Source organism: Chrysochloris asiatica, unplaced genomic scaffold (assembly GCF_000296735.1).
Source record: "Chrysochloris asiatica unplaced genomic scaffold, ChrAsi1.0 scaffold00078, whole genome shotgun sequence".
NCBI classification, from domain to species: domain Eukaryota; kingdom Metazoa; phylum Chordata; class Mammalia; order Afrosoricida; family Chrysochloridae; genus Chrysochloris; species Chrysochloris asiatica.
Window position 1 is genome coordinate 4,835,346 of NW_006408596.1, and position 22,888 is coordinate 4,858,233.

Below are 22,888 nucleotides of genomic sequence, written 5' to 3' on the forward strand. Positions count from 1 at the left end.
CTGCAACTCACTTTCTGACACACCACGTAATTAGGAAGGTTCTAGAAGTCAAGAGATCCAGCCTCCCTTGCCCCAAGAAAAGGGCCAGAAAGGCAGGCTGAGACCTCTGGTAGGTTTGTCAGTACAGACTGAGGCTGGGCCCCAGAATTCTGCCCTCACCTCCCAGTCTTTCCAGACCCTCTAATACACAAAAGGAAACCAGTGTTCAACAGAATGGCATGCTCTTCACCCATTTTAATGTACTCTCAGATATTAATATGTATTCATCGCACGTGTGACAAATAATATGATGCAACATTGTGTTCCATTTAACTATGGGAAAAGGAAGAGATCCAAGATTTGTGCATGAAAACATTTGGTGGCTGTCATAATAATAAAGGCTGAAAGTAGCTCCCTTTCCACCAAATTCAACTGATCCAAGATAGTAAGAAAACAGCACAGAAAAAAGTTTACATTGTAAGGATTTGGACAGGTCACAGTTCCACAGATTGCTGATCCAATAGTAGGCCTGGTCTAAAACAACAGAGCTCAATCTCATCACTCTGTTCTAGACTTCCAGATATTTAGTTCTATACAGGTTAGAGCTCAGAAAAAATGTGCACATTCACCTTATATTTCACCTCTGGATGTTTACAGGAAGACTGTTTGAAGGAAGATAAATCCAAAATGAGACTGTGTGGTTTCCAAAGCAATTTATTCATTATAATCTATTCAATATTATGCCATCAACAGTTCTCCTGTGTGTATTGTGCTGATAAATAGACACTGAGAGGATTTTACAAGTTCTTCATTTAATAAGTCTGAATTCACTTTTACCACATGGTCTTATACATGGTCATCTGTTGAAACAGTTTGTTTTTTTTTAAACAGATCTTAGTTTAAAAAAGTCATAGATACTGTGAGTTTTTGTATAAACTGGTAGATAGTAAGTTAGTTCCTTTGTTTTGACTTATAAGCCTCAACTTCACCGCAGAATAAAGAATGTAGGCCAAAGAAAGCACAATCGGTCACTCGTATAGAACAGTATTGTTTCTATAATTTGAAGCTTTCTGAATGGACGGGTTCAGGCCTGATGCAACTGTAAAAAGATTACTTAGTGAATAGACTATATGGAAATTGTACAAAATGTTATTAACTTCAATTTTAATAGCTTTAATAGCACTATCTTACTAATTGCTATTCAAACTCAAAAACCTGTTTTTGAATCCCCAAAAGGTTGCATGAGTACATAACCATTACTTTAGGGGTCAAGTCAATACATACTTCAACAGAAACTTTGGCTTTAAGGAGATTCACAAACATTTAAAATAATGGCTTTAATCGTCATTTTAAGAATATGATAAGGGAAACGTGTGCTTTAATTAAATATACATCATACCAGTGATGCTGGCAAGGTTGAAAGTTACTCCTAAGGTTGATAGCAATAAAAACTAGTTTGTACATGAAAAGACAATGGGGGGGGGGGAGGGGGGAACCAATCCCTTTGAAACAAATAACAAAAAAATTTTTCACAGTGGTTTATATCAACTATGCATTTAAGGAAACAACATATAAGGATTAAGAGCACCCAAGGGCTCTCTTTATGCCCTAATGAAAATGAGCATTTACATTATTCATGGATTGTACTGAATTAAAAAAAGATCAATTGTATACTTACCCCTTAGACAGGATAAACTGTCCTGGGGGGAGTATAGCTTAACACCATCATTAAAGTTGTTTGCAAAAGGAGTAAAATTATAAAAACCAAACAGAACACTTTTCTTGGGAGTAGAGTTTTTCGTTTGTTGTTACAATCAACAAACACTATTCAATAAAATAAAAAAATGGAGGGGGGGGGGGTGCCCACAAACACAACAGATCTATTTGAGCAAGCTGACCAGTACACATTACAATTTTAAAAATGAAAGTTATATACTATATGTTACAAGTCCCAACTAGGCAGTGTCAAAATGACATCTATTTCTTTGCTTGCTTTGTGATCATACCCCTTGGTGGTGTGACGGGTCTCGTGGCATTTGGCTTCTTTTTCTCTGCAGGCTTTAAAATCTGAAAAGATGCAAAGAACATGTTTTTAGAATACACTCACCCTGAAACCTTAAGATTCTTTAAATCTTCCTTAATTCTTTTGTTCAGAAAGATTTTTTTCTGTTGAAAAGTACCGCAGAAATTCCTAAAGCCTCCTTAATTTATCAACAAAAACCAAGCCGACAAACATTCTGGTAGTAAGTGCGAGGAAGAGCAGATAAAATACATCATATGGACAAAATATTTTGCTGCTGGATAAAATTTTTAGAACATCTATATCCAGAAATATCTTTAAGCTACTCTCCTGACACAGGGAGGGTGTTCTTTAGAGCATATTTCTCAAATCCCCAGGGCACCCTCTTTCAATTTCAGGGAGCTGCAAGTCCTCTGTAATAACTGACAAACACAATTTCAATTTCTCTAACTGAAGCTGCCTGCCACGTGAATTCAGCAGCTGCATTTAATGTTTGACTGAGCTGCCTTGAAGCAGTACGAGTCTAATCAACATCCGAGAATGAGAAAGAGATTGAGGATGCGCTGCCTTTGTGTATAAACGATGTCACAGTGAGGCAACAAAGGCTGTGCAGATCAGAGAGAAATGGTGGCAGAACGGAGTAGTCACACTAAACTTTTGGCAAGTGGCGATTCATACTTTCACTGCTAGTAGTGATGTAAGTTTTAGCAGACCATTACAGTGACATTATGGTTTTAAATTTACAGTGAAAGAGCTACAAGTATATGGAATTAGTATGTATTTTATGCTTTTATCCATTTAAGTGATCCAAAAACCAATTAACCTCAACACTGAAGAAAAGGTCCGGGATACATGTTATTGTTAAGCGCCAAGGTATCAGTTTTAACTCACAACTCACAGCTGTAAATCTTTGTGGGAGCAGAAAGTCTCATCTTTCTCCTGTGGAGCAGCTGGTGGGCTCAACTGCATTATTTTGTGGTTAGCAGTCCAGTGTTTATACTACAGAGCTACAGCAATCCCATGATATATGTTGCTTCAAAAAGTTTGTGCAAAAATTTGTGATGTTTTAATTTCATTTTTCCAAGTATTTTTGAAACCCCCTTGCATGTGTGTATATATATATTACTGAATTTAAGAGAGGCACCGATTAAGAGACAATAAAAATTTCACCTACACAACATAAGCAAGTAACAATTATTAAAGATGCAACAAAACTTGGTCAAAGGAAATCATTGAAAAGACGGGTGGTACCTGAAAAGAACACATGAGTGTTTCATCCACACTCATCATGGCACCAGCATTGTCAAATTCTCCACAATAATTAGGTGCAGAAAACAGAGTGACCAACTGCCTCTTGGCAAAAAATTCATAACCATCTTCAACCACCTTGGGGAGAAAAAAGTTTTCATTATAAATATAGGCAAATTTCAGACTAAAACCCCGCTTCAGTTTCCCAATGAACTAGATCCCCTGGGGAGTTGTTTCCAGAGACACTCTGTCTAACAAGCAATACCTACCCACCAAAATCAACAAGGGGAATCTGCTCACACACATGCTCTTAAGGGTACATGTAAAATTCAAAATCAATACCTGATGGGCTCTACATATAAGATCCAAATCATGCTTATGGAGAAATTTTGCAACCACTTCTGCACCAAATGTGAAGGACACTCCTCTGTCATTTTCACCCCAGCCTAAGACATCTTTATCGGGGTCAGACCACAAAAGATCACAAAGAAGACCTTGATCTGGTACATCAGTTGGCCGCATAATTCGTCGAATCTGTTCCATAGACTGAAGATCTGGTGATAAACCTATTAATGATAAGAGGGGGAGAAAAGGGATGAAAATGAGCATTAAAAAAGATGCTATCGGACTGACTGTGAGGGTTGGAAATGTAAAGGTAAACGTTTTGTATCAAAAGGAGGGGAGTGGTTGACTTTGCAGTCTAGGAGTGGAGGTCCCTGGGACCATCATCAAGGGAGAAGAGCAGAGTACAGGACCCTACCCAGAGAACAGACGTCAGAGATGGAAGCACAGACGATGACGTGGAGAGATGGAGCAGCTGGGGACTCTAGACCCTGAGAGGGAGAGGGGCTGTGTGCTGACAACCGGAGGGCAGCCTTGCAGGGTATATATACCCTTGGTTCATTGATGATGCATGGAGGAGACTGTAAACATGGCAATGAAATGATATATAATACAATGAATGTAAAGCTAACGTTCTCCCATGTAAACGATCACATAATTCACAATAAAACATTAAAAAAAAAAAAAATCCAGCAGTTCCATTTGTCCACAGAGAAACTCAAGGGCTGACATCTAGAGGTTTAGGGCTATGGCTATACTTGATTTCTTTGCTTCTGAATAAAATAAAACAGAAACACCCTCAACTATATGAGCACTGGAATTGATTACATGGGCCAATTTGTGGGGAACTGTTAAATGTTTTTATGTTTCACTGTTAAAATGTTTTAACAGTAAATTGAGATGGTTACTCTAACATTACAGAAAACCCCTAAAATAGAAATCCAGCAACTTTAAGATTAGTCCTCTGCTCCCTGTTCCCGAAGTGGTTAGGTGACTAACAGGCAGCGCACATAGTGTATCTTACTAGTGGCCACTTAGAAAGACTGGCTAGAACACACAGTGCTCACGGGTGACAGACTCTGAAAAATTTATGTTCTCCACGGATTTCCAAGTGTCAAGTCTCAGATGCATTGAGATCAGTTCAGGCGCAATTGACATGAATAATGACTGGATTATAACACATTATGTTGGTTCTTTGACAGTTGCTTAATACTGACCACAGATGCAAACAAACCCTCCATTGCAATTACTACCGTAATCACATTGTACAGAGCACAACCACTGAGCAGAGCAACATTCCAATTCAGAGGTAGAAGATAGTAGTATACCCTTGAATTAGTCATGAAAAATAATAGTCATTTAAGGTCAGTGTCAGAAAGATTTCTGAGAGATTCAGAAACAGATCCAGGGAAAGACTACTCACATCATTGTTCTAGAGAATCTGCAGTATATAGCAAAGTAATTCCTATTCATTTTTTAAATGAAAAATTGTTCTGCTCTAGTTTCAAATCTAACAGAGTCTGGAGTTTGACTTAATAAAATAATCCCCTAGTTCAAACTTCTACCCAAACTATCTGGTATGTACAAGTAGACCTGAAATGTAATATTAAGAACAAAAGGAAGTCCTATCAAAGCAACTACTCATAAATGTCAAAGTGTCCACCCTTTAAAAAGGATCACAATCAGTTGGGAACAAGAATCAGCCCGCATACCTCCATGACAGCAGAATATTTTCTCATCCACGATGGCAGCTATCGGTAAACAGTTAAAGCAATCTGTGAAAGTTTTCCAGAGTTTAATGTTGTATCTTCTTTTACCTATGAACATGTTTGGGTGGTTAATGAGATTGCTATTCTATACGTTTCCTCTCAGGATCATTTCCCCAAAACTAAGGTTCTGATTACTTTATAAACTAAGTAGAATTAACTCTTCCCTCCCAGGGGGTTTAGGAAAATTACATGTTATACTTGATCTACAACAATTTACAGTTTCACACAAAATTTTCAAAGTTCCACAGATGTTAGAAACCAGAATTTCAGATAGTTAATGATTATCATAAACCCAACAATTACTTGGTAACACAAACTCTGAGATCTACAGTCTGTTGTTTTGTACAATTTCTACTAACACCTGAACTCCCCATTTCTAATGCCAATATAAGAACAACTTAAACAACATTTCCGTTCTGAATAAGTCTCCGAGAGCTGAGACTCACTCAGTCTTCTCACTCAATAAATAATGGACCCAGGTAGCCCCTAGATACACAAGCAGGAGGTACAATGATCAATGGGAAATACAGATTGCTTCTTGTTGGCCTACCTACCAGGTGTCTGATCTTATAACATGCTGGGCAAACTCAGAATGCTCCCCAGAAAAACAATGCTAGAGGAGGTTAGGTTTTCCTCACCAGCTCACGTACTTCCATGTATTCTGGAAGCAGACTGTGATACTGACAGAACCATTACCAACCTTTAAGGCACTGTTTTTACAGGGAAATTGTGTTCTGCACTAAAATCTACTCACAAGACACTGGAAGTACAAATAAGGCTGAATTGGTTGGGAATTCATTGTTGGGATGCCTGTCGCTAATACCCCACCATGCTAAGAAAACTGAAAGGCAATACACAATCTATTCCTAGACCAGGGATTTCTCCTGTCTTTTCTTTCTTATCCTGGGTATTCTAAAATGATTTTATTGTTAAGTACATTGAGTCAGTTCCGACTCATAGCACAACCCCTATCTATGTAGGGCTTCTGAGGAGTGGCTGGGGAGCTTGAACCAACGTGTAGTTCAGTGCATTAACCCACAGCGCCAAACAGGATTCCCGAATCACACCTTCTTTTACCTACTGAAAATCAAGTATTATTTGCTGTTAAGTACTGTTGAGTGGGTTTCGACCTATAGTGACCCTGTACAGAGTTTCTGAAGATTTAAGTGGTTGGTGGGTTTGAACTGCCAACCTTGCAGTCCAGTGCTTTATCCTAAAGCACCACAACTACCAATTCAACATGCTGTTATCTCTACCCCTTCAGAGACAATGACTGTCCTGTCTCCTGTTAAGTTTCTAGTTTCTCTGTATCTGGGGAACACTATTCCATGTTCATATCCTGGCGAGACCATTAATTCCCTCTGTTCCAAATCCTCCTTCACTGCAGGGTTCTGGAAACTTAACAGAATTCCTTCCTAAAGAGGAACCGGTACAACAATCCTAATTATAACTTATTTTAAGGCATTTTAAATAAGTGATTTAAGGCATTTTAAATAAGCCAAATCACTTGATAAGTGATTTGGCTTCTCTCCTACTGAAGCCTCTTTGAACAATCACATCCTGACCTCCTTGGATTTTACCCTAACACCTTGATTTGTCCTTTGCCTCTGCACGTGCCTTGCTGGCTGACCCTCGTCTTCTTGAAACCTGCTTTGGTCTATTCCTCTGTCACACAAACACTAACTTGTTTTTGTATTTCTGATCTTTACTGGCTCCTTCATCACAATTAGGATTATTCCTCTGGGGCTGGGCCCCCTACTTTCTCATTCAATATTTCCTATTTAAGGGCCCTTCTATGGCGCTCTGGGTTGATGTACTGGATTGCAGTTGCTTTGAACTGCAAGATCGGTGGTTCAAGTTCACCAGCTGCTCCTCAGAAACCCTATATAGGGTAGCTATGGGTTGGAACTGACTCAACTGCACCTAACAACAACAACAATGCCCCTTCAGACCTCTAGGAACTTCTAGCTCCAGAAGGGTTTTTGTCTGGGTAATCAAAGGTATTTTAAGGTTACAATTCAGAATCAGAAACTCCTAAATCGGTTTCCTGTGACTACAGGGCTGACTGCTCTGGCACAAAAAAGGATCCATAGTCACTTGTTATCCGACTACAAAAACCTCACAACCTTTCCATCGTCATAGTCACGGAGCTTTAAAAAAAACAAAAAGCATATATGGTGCTTGTTTCACTTGGGAACAAAGTCGAGCTCTTAAACGACTTATACACTTGGTTCAAACTCACCAGCTGCTCCTAATAAACCCTATGCAGGGTCGCTATGAGTCAGAACTGACTCAACAGAACTTAACAGTAACAATGGAGTGGGAGTCTTGATGTGGCACTGTGGAATAAAGCGCTGGACTACAGGTTTGGTCTGAGCCACAAGGTTGGCGGTTTAAACTCACCAGTTGGTCCTATACTGGTTGGGGGCAAAAACACTGAGAGTCGGGACCAACTCGATAGCACTTAACAACCTGACCCTGAAAGACACAAGGTTATGAATAGAGCTCGAAGAGGGCCACATTGACAATATTCTCCTGATCTGGTTATAATCATATCCGCAAGTTAAATGCCGTGGAGTGGGTTCCAACACAAAGACTTTGCATATGATTTCCAAGGCTAGAAATCTTCCCAAGAGCAGAAAGCCTCATCTTACTCCAATGGCACAGTTGGTGGGCTCAAACTTCAATTCCCTAAGCGTTTCACCCACCAATCTGAGCCCTCTTTTGGCAGAAAAGATAAGAATGGAAGACAGGAGGTGACAAGGATGTCACATACAGTAAAACAACAACAAACCTTTAAAAACTATTGTAAAAAAAAATGATTACATAAAGCATACAGTTTACCTCATCCTTTCCTCACATTTCTGAGGTACAGATAAAAGTCAGGAAAGGGGAAACAAACAAACAAACCCAACCACTATCTAAAATGACAACTTCCAAAGCTAATTATTGGTATATACTGCAAGCGTCTATTTCTAGGAAATGCCCAGAAAGGGCAAATCTCTAGTGACAAAAAAAGACACTGGTGATTGCCTGGGGCTGTGGTTATAGTTGCACAACTCTAAACATCTACTCAAAAACCAATGTATTGTAGGCTGAAACAGATGAATTTTACGGAATGAAATGACACAACAAGCTGTTAAAAACGACACTATTCATTTGGCCAGGTTCTCGAGTTTGTAAACACTACTACTATTTAGGGGTGAATCCTCACAATAACCATCTTATAGAAGCCACTACTGTGATCAGTGCGTCCTAATCTGACACCACATCATGAAGAACCCAGGACGTTTAATCACACTGCACAGGCAGAAAGAAAAAGCCTTAGACGAGAAATTGCAACACATCATGGAAATGCTCACAAACCTTACCCTCAGGTGCGGGGGACAGTTCTTTTCAACAGAGCATCCTACTAACTCTATAGAAAATACTTACATTCATCATAAAATCCGTAAATTCTATTGATGCTGGCACATTCGTGGTTCCCTCTGAGAAGAAAAAAGTTCTCGGGATATTTGATTTTGTAGGCCAGTAAGAGGCAGATTGTCTCCAACGACTGCTTCCCCCTGTCCACGTAGTCCCCAAGAAACAGGTAGTTGCTTTCTGGTGGAAAACCACCATACTCAAAAAGTCGAAGCAAATCATAGTATTGCCCATGGATATCACCTAAAAGGAAGAATTTTGTTACACAGTGTCCCCATGTTTTTATCTCAAAGCTTTGGAAAGACATTCTTTACACATTCACTGCACAAAGGCATTAACCTCTGATACTGAGGAAACCCAAAACAAATCCCCTGCCCTCTAATTAATTCCAACACATAGTGATTTCAAAGGGAAGCAGACTGGCACAGGTTCCAACTACTGAATTTTCAGTTAGCAGCCAAGCACGTAATCAACATGCCACGAAGACTCTTTGTGCCTCTAGTAACAAGTCTGCCTCTGAAGGATAGCATTTAGTATTACCAGATGTGCATCTTATTTAGTTCAATAAAACATGTGTTTGTGCATGGCCAACATCTCATACAAAACTCACCTGATTAAGAATTAATTTATTTTGTGGAAAGGAACATTAATGCCATGCATGTTTTCTTGCCATGAACTAGATACCCTGGGGAGTTATTTCCGGAAACACTCTGGAAATGGCTTTCCTTTCAGGTTGGCTGACCAGTATCAGATCTCTGACAACTATGGTCTCCAAGTACTGTGTCAGCAGACCTGGTGCACTCTAGTGAGCCTGGAAAAGGTCTTTAAACTATAGCTGCCAAATGTTCAGTTTTTAAATTCTCCCTTCTAAGGAGCGCCAAGGAACACACTGTAGCTCCCTACGATAAGCAATGGACTACAAATCACAAAGTCTATGGTTCAAGTCCACTAGTTGCTCCAAGGGAGAAAGACCAGGCTTTCTGCTCCAGAAACCCTATACAGGGTCGCTATGAATCAGAATTGACTCAAAAGCACTTAACAAGGGAATGCCAAAGAATATTTTACTTTAAAAACATACATACATATAAGCCTTACCAATGTAGTCAAATGTGCTAGAATGATTAATCAAAACTCAGATGGCTTAACTGTTATAGTATTCTGAGTTTAAAATATTTTATCTCCATTACCAGGCAGAGACTATCTACCATGTAGACTCCTGGTGTAGCACTTGTAGGATCAGCACTGGACTGAGAACCGCGAGGTCAGCAGTTCAAACCCACCAGCCGCTCCATGGAAACCCTATTCAGAGTACCTCTGAGTTGGAACCAACTTAATAGCATGTAATAAACCACCACCACCACGCAGTCAACTGTAGAAACTTAAATCTGGAATCAAACAATTCTGTTTTCTGGCTTAACTAGTGTTGTTTCAATACTGACTACAACTACTACATTTTCACGTAGTTTAGACCTTTTCCTAGCTCACCAATTGTGGTTTCTTACCTTTGCTCTGCAATCTTTAGTCTGTCAGAGAAACCATTTCTTAAGAATCTGAAGCACATCTAAGTCAACTAAAGCCAATCAGAATCTATTTCTAAAGGATACTCATGAATGATGATTCTGCTGTCGAATAGACCCATGACCCAGTGACCCAGTCATGTAGCCATCCAAGATAACTGTGTGCCAGAACTTACCACATATTTTGAGTGGTGCTTCAAGTTCTAGTAGGATAGGCTGACTGAGAAAGATCTCCCGAGACTTTAAGCACAGGCCTCTGATTTCATTCTCCTGCAGTTGGACATTCTTTCCAGGCTTGGATCCTCTCACTAGAAGGGAGAAAAAAACAATTAGTCAAATGATATAAACAATCTTATATAAAATGTTAACACTTCTGGAAAGATGTTTCAGCTGAAGTGGGGGGCAAAAACATGGTTTCATTTCTAGGAATTTAGGAACACTGAATGCCCACTTGGAATTAAAAAAAATAATAATATCAAGAACGACAAGATGGTAGCAAGAATGCGAGCTGAGTAATCAGCATGGCTTTATATAATGTCTGACAAGTTTGAAGTCATTCTCTTTCAGATTATTTCCTATATATACCAACTTGAGTGCCATGGCATTGAGTAGAAATTTCATTTCTGATTTTTCTTTCTCCCAGGTTACTTTATGAACCCAAGATTTCATATTAATCATACAACTTAGAGCTACTTTTATTTTCAGAGTTAAGTACAAGGAATGAAAGAGGACTGAAAAGTCAGAAGCAGAGAAAACAAACTCAGGATTCAGGGAATCCTGACAAGGCAGACACAGATGCAAAGGAGATTGGAGAGGTTTCTGGGAGGGTAAATATTGTGAACAACACCAAAAACAAACTTGGAATTTTAAGATAGGATTACAGAGATCATTTCACTGCATCTTTTTCAGCAAGTTAAGACTCCTTTAGAGTATCTTGTCCCGGTATAAACTCAGGCCTTCCTCTTATTACTAGCTCTCCAGGGCACAGCTCGGAAGTTACCTGCCTATACCCAAGCCCCCTCCAGTGGACCACCAGCACAACTCTTTGTTCCCTAAGCTCCTCTGCTGTAGCCTTGGGGATGAATGAGCATTTGCACCACAGTAAAGAGACTTTATTTGTCCTAAGAATTCTTTGTTCTAAAATTCCTGGATTAGAAATTCTCAAAGTTTCAGAGCCCCCATTGCCAATCACCAGTGTTTTCCATGGGACCACAGTATCTGCTTAAAGGTTCCTGGTATCTCTGTGAAATAAAAAAAAAAAATTTTTTTTTTTGATGCTGTTTCCAGCTCATTAAACAATAATGACAGCTCATGGCACATATTTTGTGGTGCACTTTCAGGGCCTGAAATTGTGCTCACGACCATGACTGTTCAGGGTAAAGGATGCTGGCGGCGTGTACTGCAAGAAAGGAGACTTCTTGTCATCTGAACAGATCAAAAGAAAGGCATGCACTGTGAGGTGCATGCTTAACAACTAAGTTCTGGCACGAGAGCAGACTTCTGCTCAGGATGCGGTGAAGAGCTGGAGACCCCTCCTTTCCTTTGAACAGCTCATTTGTCAGCACATAAATCCTACTCTGTAAGTAGTAGTAGGAAACAAATCAGAAATTTTCTGTTTTGATTCCAATTTCAGCAGATTAAACAGATTCAATAGCAACAAAATGCTAAATTTACCTTAATTTTAGTTAAGTGAGTTTTTTGTTAAACTGGCAATCCAGAATTGTTTGTAGGTAGCTTGGGCAAGGTCTGATTATCCTCAACTTGCAATTAAAGTCTGAAAACTTGTTTTGTACAAAAGAGTTCTCCATAAACAGGCATTATTTGAATTAGAATTGATGTGAAAACACAGGTACAGACTAGGTAGAGAGCCTAAGCAAAACTCCATCAGATTAAATCAATGATGCTAATTAAATTTGATTAGTTCTGGAGGTTTTGCTTGTATTTAAATTGCAAAATCATTTTGGCCAAATAGCTGAGTAAAAATAATTTAGCATACCTGGGATTCTACCTAGCTTTGGTCTGTAGATATTTGAGTAATAATACACAGAAATAATAATTCAAATGAAAAATAAAGAAACAAAAAAAAATTGCTGCTTGTGACAATTTTTTTCCATGAAAAGGACTATGTTAATTTTCTGGCCTGAATTCTGAGGAAACCTGGTTTGAGGTGATGTGACAATGCCTGACAGGGTATAAAAATAAGCAATAGAGGATGACAAGAGGGAAGGGACAAACTCTTGAATCACAAAGTGAAGAGAAAATGATGACACAATAGCTCTGGATGGGGGAGTGAGGAGCCCCAACTTCCTGCCTTGCTTCCAGTCTTGGATTCATCATTTCAAGAGACACAAGAACTTAATTAAACTAAAACACCGACAAAGTCATTTTCTTATCAAAATGGAATAAAAGGGGAAAAGAAAACAGCATGATAATCTTCAAGGGAAGAAATAAAATGAACACAGATTATACACAATAGTAACTGAGCACCAAAAAACTTTCCTTCCTATCACACACACACACACACACATCGTAATGTTTCTCTAGTCTAGACACACATGGAGAGTGGGAGTTCCATATGGTAAGTACTGGACAGTGAACCACAAGGTCCACAGTTTGAGTCAGCCAGCCACTGTGGCAGAAAGATGAGGCTTTCTGTAGGCATTCTGAATGTGGCACTGTAGGATAAGCACAGGACTGTTAACCACAATGCTGTTCCTTGGAAACCCTACAGAGAGGGTCGCTAATAAATTGGAACCAACTCAGTAACACTTAACAACAGGCACACAAGCACACTATATAACTCTAGAAACATACTCAGTGGGAAAACGGCTGGACCTCTTCCCTAACCTGAAAACCTGATCATCAATCCACCAGAAGTCATCTGGCAACTCAGGTAACTACCCAGTAGGAAACTATTTTTGGCCAGGAGGGGACTCTGAGGAACTTATGGTTTCAAGCCCCACGCCCCAGCCCCCACCCCCCTTTTCTAGGAGGGTCTCTTGTGAATGAGTAGCGCACTCTAGGTTTTCCTGGAGACTTTGTTATGGAAACTCCACATGAAGAATAATTTATAATTTGTTAGAAGTGTTGCTTTTACAGCTTTTATTTTTTAATTCTCTGGACACTCCCAACCAAACAGAAGACAAACAAAAAAAAAACATTCTATTTGGACTGCAGTGCTCATTAAAAGACACCACCATGGTCTCACAGCATGAGAATCCCTTTCCATTAGAGATCCAAGAATAAAATGATCAAAAGAGGTACTGTGCCCATATCAACTACCTAGCCACAGGCCAATCTCTTCTCATCATCCAAACACTACATCTTGGAAAACTGCTCCTCTCCTCCCAACCCCCCAACCCGGAAGAATGCAAGAAGTGTTCTGGTGCCACCTAGTTACCATCCACTACAGGTGTTCTTTGTACAAGAACTGTGAGCTCTGTATTAGACCTGGGGACTCTCTGGTAATAAGGACTCCAAACCGCCTTGCTCTGCAGTGTGTAGATGCCCAAGGAAGATGCTTAAGTGTGGATTAATCTCTATGTGTGGCATTAGAATGAAACACACAGGGTCTGTGCTTTCAAATGACAAAAAACTACCATTTTCTTGTCAGACTTATTTCTCTACTTGTGAACAAAATTTCATGTTGAAGGTAATTTATCTGTTAGATGATAAAATAAAAGTTCAGAAAATGTATTTGTTTTCCTCTTACAATCACAGAGAGCCCTGGTGGCACTGTATGATAAGCACTGGACTACAGTTACAAGGGTGGCAGTTTAAATCCACTAGCTGCTCACCGGCACACAACAACAGGGATCAAATATATCAAGTGGCTTAAAGCATAATTTATGCTCCCTGGCATCATATTGCCATTTAAACTTCATAAAACTGTCATCTCGTATTTTATAGCCAGGGAGAAGTTTGGTGACTTTGTCCAAAGTCACAAACCTTGTATAAAGTGGACATCAGGCCTCAGCTCTTGGTCTAGGAGTGATCCCACCATACCAGCCTTCCAAATAAGCATTTGTTCTACATTAAACTTCGGAACCAAACATGTTTCTACAACCACCTATGCAGTCACTGCTCTGTAAGGAAAACCCAACATTATAATGCAGCCTTACAAAAAGAAAGCATTCAACAAGAACAAAACCTTGGAACCTGTTTAGTAAGCCTATTTTGTTGTTATGTGCCGTGGACTCGGTTCCGACTCATAGCGATCCTGTACAGGGTTTCTGAGGCTGTAAATCTTTACGGGAGCAGAACGCCTCATCTTTCTTCCGTGGAGCAGCTGGTAGTTTTGAACGGCTGACCCTGAGGTTCACAGCCCGATTCGAAACTACTATGCTACAGCTGACCTTATTGCTCTATTCCCAGATATAGAAACTTACATGCTTCAAACATTCAATGAAATTGTTTTTGAGCACCTAGTGTGTCCCAGGCCCCACTAAAACACTAGGGATATCCAGGCAACAGGATGGACAAGAACCTTTACCTCATGAACTTAATACATTCTAGTGGAGGAAACAGAAAGACAACTAGGTAATGGTAATTTGTTACAAATGATTTAAAATGTTATAAAACCATAAAAATAACAGTCCACCCTCAATACCATGGAGTTCTGGTGTGGCTGTTGCAGGATAAGACCGAAAGGATGGCAGTTCAAACCCACTAGCCACTCCTCAGAAATCCTATACAGGGTGGTCACTATGAGTCAGAACCGACTCAAGGGCACTTACCAACATCCTCAAGGTCATTAAAAAAAATAGTTCCTGATGACCTACTACGTTTGCTCCAGACCCTACAAAAACAGCTGGGAGAGCCTAGCTAAATGCATTCATTGCTTTAGAAAACCAGTTGCCATGGAGTTGACCAACACATGGCAATACATGTATGTCAGTAGGCAGATGGCCAGGCTTTTCTTCCAATGCCTTTGAGTGGGTGGACTCCAACTTCTAACCTCTCAGTTAGCAGTTGAGCACATGGACTATTCGTACCACTCTTGCTCTATAAAGCTGAGTCATACTAAGTTAAGTTTTAAGCTTAAAGTATAGTGGGAAAAGGGAACCTATAACACCAAAGGAAACCCTTGGTGGGAAATTATAAAGTGTTGCCTCATGATACCTAAGTAGCAGTTCAAATAGCGAAAGTCAAATGATTTCAACAACTGCCAATGGATGTCAAGATACAATGAAAGGATTTCATTTCTATAATGAACACTCTCAGAAATCTAGATAGTAGACACTGCATGAATACAATCAGTTGACGTTCTGAACAGAGGCCAGCGCTCAATACATGAAAACATCAACTTAGACACTAAACATGGCGCTTTCCAGTAAAAGTATTTCTTTATCTGGTTGGAAAGATAGGCTCAGGGTTATGTATGGCGGTCTTGTGGAAAATCACTAAGTTGAGTACATAAAAACCTCCAGGCAATTATATAGAAAGTAAACTAATATACCCACGCTCCTCATTTATCCATATGGTTAAGTTCCAAAGACCAGATCATTATTTGAAATTGGTGTTCTGTGAAAATGGAGGATGACCATAGCAGATCACAAAATGGAAGATGACATTATTATATAGCTGCCAACCACTGAGAATCATGGTCCACCCAAGTGAACACATTTGTTGTTGTTAAGTGCTGTTACGTCGGTACCAACCCACAGCGGCCCTATATAGGATTTTCAAGGTGCGGCTGGTGAGTCTGAACCACCGACCTTGCAGTCCAGTGCTTTATCTCACAGCACTATACCAGGGCTCCATAACCTACCCAAAAAGCCAGGGTTACTCTACATTATCACACATCTGCCAGCCACAGAGAATCACAGTGCATCCAAGTAAACACATAACCTTAACACAGGCAGGGTTATTCCTGAATTGCACCTTGGCATTCATAACTGCCAGATGTTGTTGATGCACAAAATAGTCAGATATTAAGATTTTTAAAAGTGAAAAAATAGGTGACAGCAAAGACTAGGTATACAAACATTTAAAAAAGGATTCTCCTTGCCACATAAACTAAAAACAAAATCGATTGCTGTTCAGTTGTTTTCTGACTCTTTAAGACAAAGCAGAAGTACCTATAGGATTTCCAGGGCTACGGGATAATGCACTTAACAACAATAACCATCTTTACAGAGCTGACCGCCACATCTTTTTCCATTGGAGCAGCTGGTAGGTTCCAATAGTGACTTAAACATTGTGCCAGTAGAGCTCCTCCTTGCCACATAACTAAAACCACAAACCGAATGCTGGAGCAAGTTGATTTCAACTCACAGCAACCCCAAAGGGCAAAGGAGAACTACTGCACAGAGTTTCCAAGACTATAAATTTTATAGAAGCTACTTAGCTTTCTCCTGGCATCATATTGCTGAGCAGTTGGTGGGTTCTAACACTTTCATTAGCAGCAAACATTTAACCCACAGAGCCATCAGAGCACCTTGGAAAAGTTCACATTAAAGGAACAGCACACATACCAAACCTTTAGCTTCAACTTCCATAATGAAGTTTACAATTTTAGTACTAAATTAAAATGGCACAGCCAGTATAAAAACAAACCCAAAGAGATTTTACTGTTTTAAGATAATCCTATTTAAGCTGGTGGTAATTTTATGAATATGTCATATCATATTGATTTCAGTGACAGCAACTCAAGATATATGACAGATTTAGGAAACCAAGATCTCAAAACAAAATTACCAGTGAATTGTTGCTGTTGTTAAGTGCCATAGAGCTGGTTACAACCCACAGCAACCCAGTTTAGGGTTTCAGAGGAACGGGTGGTGAGCTTGAACCACCAATCTTGTGGTTCAAATCAACTGTGCAGTCCCAGTGCATTAACCCATAGCGCCACACCAGGACTCCAGTGAATACTAATGTCAAATTAATTAATTAAATTATTTTGAAGAAAATGCTTCTTTTCTAACCAAAAAAAAAAAGTAAACCTCGAAAATCTTATTGGCTTCACAGCAAAGCAGCCAGTAAGAATACACTTTGTGAACATCTTAATTGTTTCCACACCTTTACCTCCTCTCTCCAATCTTGACTTTTCCTAACTGCTGGTGCTGCATTTGGTCATTTCAAAGCGACACAAAATCGACATCAATATTCTCAACGTGGTTAGTAGTTGTTGTTGCTGTTAAGTGCCATCGAATTGGTTCCAACCCATATGGACCCTGTATAGGGCTTCTGAGGGGCGGCTGGTAAGCAATCTGGTACAGTAACCTACAGCACCACATTAGTTACTGCAAACCATTTTCTACTGCTCTAAAAAGTTACCTCAAGTTTTCTACAACTAGCCTGAAGCAGATTATGGGAAAATATTTCCCACAATCTAATAATATTTTAATAAAGCAGCACTCTGATCATACTCTAGATCAGATTCTATTGCTTTGTGAGTGCCATTCATTTCCTACAAGCCTAATAGCACTCACCAGAAGGGCGGGCAGTGAAATCTAGGCAAGGGAGAAGTTGCCTTGGAAATTTCAGATAAGCCATCTAGAATTTCAAGCAAACCATCACTTTACTCACTCAGCTTTTAAATGCAGGGGTTAATCCTAAAACAAAACTCTGAAGTGGGAATAGTGATTTTAACATGAAATCAGTAACATGAAACAAAATGTTTATGAACTGAATGGAAACCTTCACCCAGTTCACAAAAAATGGACAAAAACAAAACAAAATAGTAAATTCTTGTATCTTGTGAATAAGACTTTCCAGTTCTGTTTTTTTTATTTACAAAAAGCAAGTCACATTCAAAATGTTCTCTCCTTCATATCTCAATCTTTCAAACCAAGATAGCCTCAAGTACAATGGTGACAACTATTGGTAACAGCTGCTCCGCGGGAGAAAGATGAGGTTTTCTGCTCCCGTGAAGATTTACAGCTTCGGTAACCCTGTACAGGGTCGCTATGGGTCAGAACCAACTCGCCAGCACCTAAAAACAACAACATAATAGTATCAACCATTTTCGTTGACCTGGGATCAGTAATCCTCACCTAGTCAAGCTGACTGGCACATGCTTTTGTAGAACAGGTTCATAACAAAACTAATTTCAAGGACACAAAATGTTCTCACTAGCTGCTGCTGCTATGCACAATACTGCCCATCCAGCAAAACAAAAATAAAAACAAAAAACTTGGTCCTGTCAGATTTCCCCACTGCCTCCTGCTAGTGACAAAGAGAGTAATCTTTTCAGAGCTGTGGTTTAAAAGGACCCACCAGATTCCAAAGCTGCCTATCACCAGTTTGTAATAGTCAATTGTCACGCATGGGGAGGGGAGGGGAAGAACAAGGCCTCACAACAGAAATGAGGAGAATTAGAAACCAAACCACCTAGATGTTACTGTCCTATATAAAAATGCCTCATAACTGATCCCAGGAAAAGCTGCTACTTGTCATTTATTTGACTTATAGCAAAATAAACTGCATATGTCCCATTTGAAAAGATTCTGTTTGCTTCCTTTGGTGAGCATTTTAAGTTTGTTCTCTTTTGCTGTTGTTAGTTCTTTGTTACCTTCAGAAGCAGAGACCTGTCTTTTTAACATGTTTTATATTACACCAAAGACGTGAACCTACACAATGTTTAAAACATTTTTCACTTTCAGAATGTCTGAGTATGCACCATCTTCAAAGCAACCCACATACATCAGAGTAAACTTTCCATGAACCAGGACACTGGGCATATTGAAATCACTAAAGCAAAAGCAGGCAATTATGCAGAGCAGTCGAACAAAGACCATCTGTAAAGCAAAGGAAAGTGCTGGCCACTGAGGGAGGTCTCTCCAATAGAGACTATCACACCAGATCAACAACTGATTTGCTTTTGTCTCCAGATCCCTTGTTAAGTAGCATTGGTCTAACTCTTAAGGATCAAGAACAGGGTTTCTGAAGAGCAGCTGGTGAGTTTACACTGCTAAACTTGTGGCTTGCAGTCTACTGCTTATCCTACAGCACCACATCAGGAGTTCTTTGGCACAAGTTCACTATGTAATTCTGTACTAAGCGAACATCATTTATACTGAGGAATAACAACTTTAAGATTTTTTGTCACCAGCAAGGAAGACCCCCAACGAAATGGACTGACCAAGTGGCAGCATGGATGGACTCAAGAATGGTTATAGTAGTGAGGTTGGCCCAGGATCGGGCAGTGTTTTGTTCTGCTGTGCATAAGGGTGCTATGAGTCGGTACCGACTAGATGGCACCTAACAACAACAATGCAGAACTTCCACTTTCCAGGTGGGTTGCAGAACTGAAGCTCAGCTTCAGGAAAAAAAGGACTCCAAGTTTAAATCACATAATACTGCAAAGCTACAGTGACTAAGGTATAATAATAAATATGCAGTTTTTGTTAAATACAACTTCACTTACTTCAATCATCTTCTCAGCAAAATTGCACAGCCCTTGACCTTAAAGATCAGATAATTTTGAACTTATCTAAAATCTAAAAGTTTGAAAAGGCCACAAAATTCATTTCCCCTCCATTTTCAGATATACTGAAATCGTAAAAGTTTTAGAGAAAAGGGCTTTTGAGATATTACAAAAACTATTAAATTTATTTATACACACAACTTGGACGTATGCATCTCAGTGGATCCCCTTTCAACTGTTTCATTACCAGTTTAACACCCACATGCAAGGAAATCTTTCAAGTGTAACATAACAGAGGAATTAAGAAAACAATGATTGATCTCATTTTAGAAGAGCAAATTTCTTAGTACAACTTAAAAAATGTTACAGTGATCAAAATCTGTTAGGTGAATACCGTTATGGGTAAGCCAAAACTTAAAAATTTTAATTATCTTAAAATTCTAATGTTTTATCAATTCACGTAGATCCCAATCTTTTTTTCTTTCTTTCTGAGAAATTAAAAAAACAAAACAAAAACCCCACCACCAATTCTGACTCATAGCAACCCTATCTAGGGTTTCCTAGTCTGTAATCTTTACAGAAGCAGACTGCCTCATCTTTCCCCTGCACAGCAGCTGGTGGGTTTCAGTAGAGGTCATTACAGTTAGCTGCACAGCACTTTAACTGTTGCACCACCAGGGCTGTTAAAAAAGCTAGAGTACTGCTACAAAGGTGCACTGATTAAGAATACTCACCCACTGCCATTGAGTTGGATGGGCTTAGGGCAACCAGGTACAGGATTTTCAAAGCTGTGAAATCTTTTAAGGGGGTGGTTGAAAGCCTCATCTCTAGGAGAGCAGCTGGGGGGTCTGAACACTTACCTTGTGGTTAGCAGTCCAGTTTGGAGTAGCATTTTGATAACTTAATTCAAAAGCCTTGCGAATTCTGCCCGTTTGTCCAATTGTTCACGCTCTAAACTCCATCACTCACAGCATTTAACAGTCTACAGTATTTTAAGAGGGCAGTATCAAACCAGAAGAGCAGTTCAAACTCAGTCAAATCGACACCACACCAAGTGCCCAAGTAAGAAAGGAAATCCTGTAAGTGAATTTTGCCAAACTCTGGGATGCAACCCAAAGGGTCTTTCCCTTTAAAAACCAAAACCTCGCCAATAGCAATCAACTGCCAGGCCCCTCACCAAGTCTCAGGTTAAAATTCAGGTTTGTTTTAACCTTTATCACGGGACTATGCCTTCTACTTTCGCACACAGGGTCACCTATAGGGCGGCAGTTAAATACAGTAAATTCCAGCTCTGGGCTTTGAAACTTGGTTGTCACTTACTAGCTGTGTGACCTTGGAAAAGTGACTTCACCTCTCTTACTTTTTCCATAAGGCTGAGAGGGGGAAGTATCAGCACCTACCTGTCAAGGTTGTGGAGAGAATTAAGTGAAATCTTTGTAATGTGCTCAAAGAATGTCTGCCACATAGTAAACACCTTAGAAGGGCGCGCTATTATTATAGTTATAATCTGACGGACGCAAAGCGCTGAGCACAGCACCTTGCACGTTTGAAACAGAATCATGATACTTGTCCCCATCGCTGCTTTCTTATACAGAGATGTCCGTTCAGGAAAAGAGCGCGGGGACCTCTTCCGGAAGACAACTTAAAAATGTTGAGGGGCAGGGGATGATGGTTTTTACATACGCTTTAGATATGAACGTTTGTTTCCAAGTATCAAGATGACCCGACTCCAGCTCCACTAACAAAAAGACAGGAAAAAAGCCCGTAAACCCCGTGGAAGCCAAATTGCTTTTTCAGAGGACCAGTACCAGAAACTCGATCCACGCCTTAGTCGGGAACACGATGTCCCGCAGATTAGATTGGGGTCCCCAACCTCACCAGCAAAAACAGGTCCAGTTGCCGGGGGTCACGGGCAGGGGCGGGAAACATTATGAGGATGGGATGCGGAGTTTTCAAATTTTGGGCCAGGAGGGAAGCTGCACTCGCGTGCAATGAATGAGCGGAACCGCGGGCTGGGTCAAGTTTGGGACTCCAGTCTGGCCTCTCTCCGGAGGCAAATCCCCATCGCGGGCTCACTCCCTTGGCGCTGCAAGCCCAACTGATCTCCTAACTCTTCCCCCCTCCCGCCCCGAGAGACCCCTCCCCCAGGCACCCCACTGTCTTCGGGCCGCCCCCCTCACCTTCTAGCAGCCGTTGGATGATGCTGTCGATGTTGAGTTTATCTATATCCGCCATCGCCTTTCCACCGCCTTCCGTCCCGCAGCGGCGCGGCCGCCGGCTCGCGCCCGGGACTCACACCTCCTTCCCCACGCCACGAGCACAGAGGCGGTGGTGGCGGCGGTGGTAGCAGCCGCGGCGGGTTTCCCCCCCAGCCGCTCCACTCCTTGCTTCCTCCTTCTCTCCCCACTGGAACCACGAGAAGAACAAAATGGCCGCCGACTCTTCAACCAGCCTCGGGCGGCGCACGGATGCGCGCGGGGGAGTGCAGCGGCCCGACCGGGACTTCTTTACGGGCCATAGGGCGCGAGGGAGGGGGCGGGCCCGGGCGCGGGAAAGGGGCGGGGCCAGAGCGCGGGAAGGGGGAGGAGACGGTTGGATATAACTGTAACTTCGCGAGGATCCTTCCGCCAAACGGGTTGAGCAAATAGGCCCCCGGCCCGAGCGTGAGTGACAAAGTTGCACGCGGGAGTTGGAGTTGTGCGGGAAACTGAGCTGTGCGATCCAATGCTTGCGGCCTCCGCTAGCTTGTGTTCCTTGAAGTCACATGTTTGCACACCTGGCTTTGTGGAAACCCAGCAAGGGATTTTATGGAGTCCTGGAATTTATCCTTTAAAATAAATCTGGTGTGGGAATGGATGTGGAGAAGAATAATAATTAATAGTTGATTTATTTTGTATTCAAATTTACTGAGATGTATCTCTTCCAGAGAAGTAAAAATGTTAACAATTCTTCTAAAAGCGGTAGGAAATAATGGGCATTACTGATTGTTTTTCTCTGCACTTTTGTAACTTTTTAACCCTTGAGGGGGAAATGTTTAAAAATCCATTCTTAAAAACCCAACCCCCAAACACATCAACCCTTTCTTTAGATTAGATTATTTTTCCTGAGCTCGGCGAGTTATATAATAATCATCGGAACGGTTACCCTGATTCTAGCCGGAGCTAAGTTGAAGGAGCGCGTACACGGAAGATAAAGGGAGAGTTTGCAAATTGCGCGCGTC

At 40.7% G+C, this 22,888-nt stretch overlaps 1 protein-coding gene across 1 annotated transcript; it reads right to left on the reverse strand.

The window, feature by feature from the left end:
• Positions 1–673: 673 nt before the first annotated feature.
• PPP1CC (protein phosphatase 1, catalytic subunit, gamma isozyme) lies at positions 674–22,178 on the reverse strand. The gene is made up of 8 exons (XM_006865421.1): positions 21,849–22,178; positions 10,475–10,606; positions 8,794–9,024; positions 5,302–5,406; positions 3,590–3,813; positions 3,251–3,385; positions 1,986–2,046; positions 674–1,078 (listed from the first exon to the last, which is right to left on the reverse strand). Exons 1-8 carry the CDS (start codon positions 21,901–21,903, stop codon positions 1,008–1,010), a joined length of 1,014 nt encoding a protein of 337 aa, XP_006865483.1. The 5' UTR covers positions 21,904–22,178; the 3' UTR covers positions 674–1,007.
• Positions 22,179–22,888: the final 710 nt, after the last annotated feature.